Genomic DNA, 7,497 nt, shown 5'->3' with positions numbered 1-7,497 from the left:
TGCGCCGCTTAGGCCCCACAGAATGCCGAAGGATTTGGGGTGGGTTGTGCAGGCCTGGTGTAGGTCTCGCCATCTACCTGCCCTGCCTCACAGTCCTCCAGATACGGAACCACCACCATCCAGCAGCTAACAGCACCCTTCAGGCTGGGGTGCCCATCCCTGCAGGTGGGTGTTCCCCAATGAGAGCAATAGCTCCTTGAGAGCCCTTTCTTCCCTTTTTTCCTGTTTGGCACTTAGAAGTAATCCCTTAACTATGCTTTTAGTCCAATCCATGCCTAGCCCTCAGAGGAGTGAGATGAGAGGAACCTTGTAGCCAGCCCCCAAAAAGTGTTAAGAGGTGCTGAGAACCACCCTGGCCCTCAGGAAGGCATCAGAAAGAAGCTTGGAAAACTATCAAACAATCTTTTAATGAACACAAACACAAAAAAAATGGCTCAGTGGCTCAAAGGTGCAATGTCCCTTCTTAGTGCTCAGTCCTTTCCCAGGCACCCCCAAACGCAGTCTGGTCGGATGGCAGGAACGAGTGCAGTGGGTCTTGGAGGGTGGTGGTGGGGGTCCTGTCCTGCCCTCTCGCTCAGGCCATGGGGTCGGTGGTAGAGGCAAGGTCCCGAGGCTGCTGTAGGGTTGGTGGTAGTTGGGGACACGGGAGGAGTGGGGGGGCAGGGTGTGTGTGTCTGGTCCCCATCCTCCTGCTCAAGGCACAGGATCAGCAGCTTTGAAGGCTGAAGACACGGATCTCTCCATCACCATTGCGGTTGGGGGTCTTTGAGGCTGCTGCAGGGCCCATGGTGGCTGGGGGGAAGTGGGGTGTGGGAGGATGGGGGGGGGGGTCTGGTCTCTGCCCTCCTGCTCAGGCCACGGGGGCAGCACCCGGGCTAGACGTGTGGGCAGCGGAGGAGGGTACTGATGATAGGGGGAGGAGGTCCGAATCCGTCCTCCTGCTCAGGCCACGGGCTCAGCAGCAACGGGGGCCGCGGCGGGGCTCTCGCCGTCGGCGTCGGCGGCAGCAGCAAGAGCAGGGGCGGCGGCGGCGGCGGTCTCGGGGCTGGCGCCCCCCCGGCGGCGGACCGCCTTGAGCAGGCACTGCTGCAGCACCGGGTAGAGGCGCTGGCAGCCCTCGAGGCCCAGGCGCACGGCGTCCGCCCAACTCTCGGTCGCGCTCGCCTCGCCGCTGCCCAGCAGCCCGGCCACCTGGTTGAGCACCGGCATGAGCGCCACGGTGAGGCCGGCGGCGGCGCGCTCCTCCTCGCGGCGCGTCGGGTCCAGCTGCCAGGCGGCGTCGGGGCCCGGGCCGCGGCTCAGCGCGCAACCCACCACCAGGTCGTACATCTCGACGCCCGCGTCGGCCAGCGCCAGGGCGGCGGCCGTGAGCGCGGCGGCCAGCGCCGAGCCGCCGTCCTCCAGCAGCAGCGCCGACACCTCGAGCTGCGCGCGGGGGTAGCGACCCAGGCGCACGGCGGGCTCCAGCGCCTCCTGCATGGCCAGCGCCAGCTCGCGCTCCTCCGCCCCGCCGCCGCCCCCGCCCGCCGCGCCCGCGGGCCGCCGCCGCCGCGGGCCCGAGAAGGGCGCCCGCCGGAAGTCGCAGAGCAGGCGGCCGCCCGCGCTGCCCGCCGCCGCGCCCGCGCGTTCGCCCTCCACCGGCCGCGGCCCGGACACGGCGCACAGCACCTTGGTGCTGCCGGCCTCCAGGTAGGCCGAGCCCTTGGCCTGGCTCAGGAGGCCGGCGCGCGCGTACACCGGCCGCAGCCGCGAGGGGTCCCGGGGCCCCGCCGCCCGCCCCTCCCCGTCGTCGTCGTCGCCGCCGTCGTTGTCGGGCCCGGAGCGCAGCGCGTACAGCGAGGGCGGCTGCGACTCCTCGGGCCCGCGGATGCGCCGGTGGTCCCCGGGCATGACTGCCGCTCGCAGGCGCCGCGTCTGACGCCGCCGGCCGCTTCCGCTCGCGACCAGCGTGGGGCCCTCGCAGCTTCCGCCCGCCTGCGGAGAGCACTGCTGCCCCCTGCTGCTCGGGGGAGGGAGCTGCCGCGGGCCCCGAGCGGCAGGCGCCCTGGGCCCTGAAGGCGATCCACGTGCACCGCGGAGGGCAGCACCCGGGGGCGCGCGTGCACCGCGGAGGGCAGCACCCGCCGGCACGCGTGCACCCCGGAGGGTAGCATCCGTGGGCATGCATGCATTTCTAAGGGCGGCATCCAGGGCATCTGCAGGCATGCATGCACCTTGGAGGGTAGCATCGTCGGCATGCATGTACCTCCAAAGTTTGCGGCCAGCTCACCTGCGGGTATGCATGCACCTCGGAGGGTAGCATGCATTTCTAAGGGCGGCATTCAGGGCACCTGCGGGCATGCACCTCTGAGGATAGCGCTGGGGTACCCGTGGGCATGTATGTCTAGGGCGGCACCTTCAGGCATGCACCTCAGAAGGCTGCTGCTGGGGCTCCATGGGCATGCACCTCTGAGGACAGCACCCCACACTCTTATTAGTCACCATTAAGAGGTCAGGCTCTTCACTTCCACTCTCCCCAGGACCCCACTACCTTGTATGTGTCCCGTTCTACCATCGTACCAGGACAGTCAGACCCAGAGAGGTCCCCATCCACTTTGGGCGGAAGCATAATATTCTTGTGAGGAGGCCGCAGGGCACCCTGCTATTCTGCTGGCAGCCAAGTCTCGCTTCCTTTTTCAAGTTTATCCCAAGGTCAGTCTTCTGCTCCACCCCAACCTTCAAATCTGGGGCTTCAAGAAAGAGCCTGATAATCTACCCTGACTCCCCCATTCATTAACCTCAAGCCCCATAACCTATCGCTTTGAAATACTTTGCACACCTTAGGCACTAGATGCGGGCCCTTCTAAATCACAATTTCACCCCACCGCCGTTGCCGCCCCCAGGGATGATCACAGTCCTGATTTCCCCGTGGCAGCTTGTGGGGAGGGCATCCGAGGTCAGGAAAGGTTTCTTGTGGGTTGGTCCTTGATCCTGAGCTTTGAAGGGAACTTGGGATTCAAATGAGCGAGCAGTGAGGAAGGAGTGCACTGGGGATGGTGATGGTGGTTCTCCGTTCTTCATTCTGGAAGAGTTTTGTAAGATTGGAGGTGGAGTGTCATGTGCATTGGGGAGTGAGGTCCACTTGGGCCACAAAGTATGTGAAAAGATGGAAAGGAGTCTGGAGGACCCGAGTTCAAATCCTATCTCAGACACTTGACACTGTGACCCTGGGCAAGTCACTCAACCCCATTGCCTAGCAAGAAACAAAACAACAGGGGCAGCTAGGTGGCACAGTGAATAGAGCTCCGGCCTTGGAGTCAGGAGGACCCGAGTTCAAACCTGGCCTCAGACACACAACGCTCACGAGCTCTGTGACCCTGGGCAAGTCACTTAACCCCACTGCCCCATTAAAAAAAAAAAAGATATATAAAAAAAACCTGATGTATTCCTTTAAAGAAAATAAAAAATACAAAAACAAAGAAACAAAACGACAACAAAAAGATGGGAAGGGCATTTAATGCCGCAGGGATTTATACCGGATATTAGAGTGTCTAATAGGATCACTGGGGGTTTATTGATCAGGGGAAGGCTACAGTCAGACCTGTGTTTTAGGCAGTTTTGTGAAGAATGGATGGGAAGCAGAGAGATGAAGCAAAGACACCGATTTGAGGAGCCTCCTGAAATAGTGCAAACAAGTAGTGAAGAGAGTGTGCCCCATGGTGGTGGTCCCTGGGCGATGGAGCTGGAGGGAGGTGTCTTGTGCATGGGCACAATCTTAGATCGATTGCCGGGGGTCTCCAAATCTGGTCTCGAGACACTAGCTGTGCAATCCCAGGCAACTCAGCTGACCTTTCTTAACCTCAGTTTCCTCATCTGCCAAATGAGAATAATGAGTTGTGAGGATTTAATCAGATGTTTGTGAAGCGTTTTGCAAACCTTAAATACTAACTAGGAAAGCGGGAGGCTTGACTACCCCGCCTCGCTGCTTCCCCCCGTTTTGGTGCGGCATGTTCAGTGAGCGAGAAGCCAAGGATGGCTGAGGTTTGAACATCACAGACTGGAGGATGACGGTGCCCGCCCAGGACAGCGACGCTGGAACAAGGGCCCAGGGTCTCTTGGAGAGGTCCGGCTTTGCTGGTACACTTGCTGTCTGTCCATCGCATGGACATCTGCCACAGTTTGGTCTTCCCCGTGACCAGTGGGGTCCCTGGTTTCCTTCCAGTCAGTTCGAGCTCGAGCCTTCCCATCCCAGGTTAGGTCGTCTGATCTCTATGCAGAAGGTCCTCGAGCCGGGTGCTGTGTGGCTCTTCTCTCTGTATTCCCAGCACTCAGCAGGTTTGTGGCATGTACAAAGTACTTAATAAACGCTTGCTATTTGATAGAGCGTAAGCTTCTTGAAGGCAGGGACTGCACCCCAACCATTTGTGTAGCGGTCTCGTACAATTCACTCATTCATTCTGTACCGTTGCTTAGTATTGCATCAAAGGAGAAGTGCGAAATGCCCAGACGCGGGCCGTTTATCACTCTGAGGGTCCGGCTTAAAGAGTGAAAGCTAACACTCACCCCCGAGGAGTTCCGTGGCTAATCCCAGCCCTCAGGTGTTACTTTCATTATACACACCTGCTTGCCATCAAGGTTCAAGGCTCCGTCAGAGTAGTCTAACACCTTCAGGCACAAGAAATTGGTGAGCCAAAGATTCTGAATAATTAAGCCCTTATGGGTAAGAAAAAGGAAAGAGGTCAAGCTCTAACCTAAAATTCCTTATCCCATATTTAGACTCTTCAGTGCTGGCCCTCAACACATTCACTTACCATCCCCTCAGCCGCCGTCTCCTCTGTTTTCCAATCTCTCCTGGACTCACTTAATTTCAAGCTTTCTCCCTAAAATGAGGATCCTCGCTGCAGTCTGCTCACAAGAGCACGTGCTGTAGGATGGTGATTTGCAAACTTTAAAAGCATTATAGAAACATGACCTCTAGCATCTCTGCAAAGGACCTTACCTACTTAAAAAAACCCCAAACGTGTCAGCATACAAAGGACAAGAGGCTTGCAGAGGACACATCTGCCTCCTCCTTGACCGAGAAAAGAGGCCGTTCATGGGGCAGCAAGGTGGCGCAGTGGATAGAGCCCTGGAGTCAGGAGGACCCAAGTTCAAATCCAGCCTCAGACACATAATACTCACTAGCTGTGTGACCTTGGGCAAGTCACTTAATCCCATTACGTAGCAAAAAAACCCAAAAAGCAAAACACAAAAGAGGCCGTCCATCGTGTGCCTCCTGGTGCCCAGGTTCCCCAACCTTTCGGTGTCTTCACCCATCTTTTTCACTTCAGGCTGCTGCTGCAGTCAGGCCCTTAATCCCATTTCCTCAAAGTCAGGCTCTTTGACAATTCTCTTTCTCGTTTTCCGTCTTTCCCCATCTATTGGCTCCATCAGTATAACCTACAAACATTTTCCCCTTCCTCCTAAAACACCCAGACTTGACTAAAGGGGGGAAATAGTGTTACTGCGAGTGAAGGGAAAACAAATGGGAACAATTTCAACATTGATCAAACTAACAGAAAGGAAAGCAACTTTGAAAGATGTCACAACTCAGGGCAACGCAGCGACCGGGCACAGCTTCAGAGGAACGAGGATGAAGCAGGGTCCCACCCTTTCCTTTTAGCAGACAGGTTGGTGATGGAGTCGATCGCGGGGTAAGGCATGCTTTGTACAAGGAAGGGCCTCTGTTTGAGGGGGACGTGGGGGATAGGGAGCTGGTTAGTGAGCGTAATGAAAAAAGGAAAACAAAAAGAGTTCAGGAGTGGAAAACAGGCACTTTTGTTACTATACTAAATGTTGTATATGCTTTAAAGAACTACCTAACAGCTTCAGTTTCCCATGTGAACCTCTGTTCTGTTCTTTGTCTACTGAAATGTTCACTGTTGATGTCTAATTAAAGATAAAAAAAACAGGTAATATAAAAACAAAAGATACGAATAACTTCTTTTTGGTTAAAGAATTGAGTTGCTTAGTGTGGGCAGATTACCATTAGCTGCCCTTTGGCACAGTGCCTTCAAGGGTCATGAGCTCTCTTTGGAAGTGTCCAGAACAATTTTGGCTCATTCTGGCCAGGCCTTGGAGCTAGTTCTGGGGAAGAATTTTTTATTTTCCTGGGCAGATGAGTACGAGCCAATACAGAGCAAAGACCGTGCACCAGGCCACCACTAGGGAATACACGAAGTCATCACCAAACAGCCACGGTATTTGGGTCTAATACTGGGACCAAGGCTGGTTCCAGGTGACTGACACTTCAGCACTCTAAGAGTAGAAAGCTGACTGCGCTGTAGCCTGCAATTGCTGTATCATCCGGTTTTGTTAACTTTTGTGTGCTTGAAGGATGACCCTGTGGTGCTGGGGGTAAAGCTAAGATGGCGACATCTCCTTCCACTTGGACCCCTCCTCCTTACATTGCATGGGTCACCCTTGAGTCTCCTCTGCCTTGCCTCCCCTCTCATCGTCCCCTGGTTTAGTGGGTTTACCTCCATCAAACATCTTTTGCATACTCACCTTCTCCCCAGATTCACCACCCTGGTCCACCTGGACTACAAGCCTGTCTGCCTCTCTGCGCCTCTCCTCTCTCCCTTCTCCAATCTGATCTGTGAAGGCTGTCACGAGCCTGGTTTGAATCAGGGCTGCTAGTTTGCTCAACACCCCGGCCCCTCCCCGCCGGCCAGTTGGCTCATCTGAGCCAACGATGGCTTCTTTCTTCTTCAGGAAGCTCAGCTGTTCCCTCTGCCCCAGACGGCCTTGAGCCAAGTATGCAGGTGGTCGTATTCTCTAGTGAGTTCAGGTATGGATGGCCCAGTCTGAGACTGCCCAGTACTGAGGACATGCATCTTGGAAGATCAACAGAGCCCCATTTTTTGGTTGGGAAGTACCTCATGCCACTGACTCTTGGGTGGCCAAGGCCACCTGGGCCTTACCCAAGAGAACACAACGCTCACCCCCAATTCCAGGCAGGAACTAGATTGGTGCCTTCAGTGGTCTGAGGACTTCCCAGAGAGGACGTTTCCTCTACCGGTATAGATCAGAAAGCAGCATCGGCTCGAAGTTTATTGTCTTACCGAGCCGCTCTGTGGGGCTGAGGTGGGTCAGCGACTTGCCCAGGGTCACCCAGCACATGCCAGAGGAAGGACCAGAGGCTACCCTTCCCGCCTCTGAGCCTCGCTCTCCCATTCACTGTGCGTGCCAGGGATCCTCAGCCCACGAGCCTTTGAAGAAAGCCCGGTGCCACTGAGGCCCTATCCCACCCTGACCCATCCCCTCTGTTGCTCCTGCTAGGGTTCACATTGTTTGGATCAAGTTCCTTCCTTTCCCAGCCTAGAGAAGGAGCCCAGAGAGAAGCAGGCCTGGGGGCAGCACTCAGGGAAGAGGCTTGTGGCTCACCCAGCCTGAGCTTCCCACAGGCCCTTCAACTGGACCCCGAGAGGAAGCATGTTCTAGAAGGCCAGCTTCAGCCCATGACCACAAGACATCAAC

General features: G+C 56.4%; 1 protein-coding gene across 1 annotated transcript; it reads right to left on the bottom strand.

The window, feature by feature from the left end:
* Window positions 1-388: 388 nt before the first annotated feature.
* EXOSC6 (exosome component 6) lies at window positions 389-1,960 on the bottom strand. Its single transcript, XM_020963752.2, has one exon. It carries the CDS (start codon window positions 1,888-1,890, stop codon window positions 943-945), a length of 948 nt encoding a protein of 315 aa, XP_020819411.1. The 5' UTR covers window positions 1,891-1,960; the 3' UTR covers window positions 389-942.
* Window positions 1,961-7,497: the final 5,537 nt, after the last annotated feature.

The sequence above is a fragment of the Phascolarctos cinereus genome, unplaced genomic scaffold, assembly GCF_003287225.1.
Source record: "Phascolarctos cinereus isolate Bilbo 61053 unplaced genomic scaffold, phaCin_HiC Scaffold_2;HRSCAF=192, whole genome shotgun sequence".
Taxonomy (NCBI): Eukaryota; Metazoa; Chordata; class Mammalia; order Diprotodontia; family Phascolarctidae; genus Phascolarctos; species Phascolarctos cinereus.
This window is presented reverse-complemented; position numbering and strand designations above follow the sequence as displayed.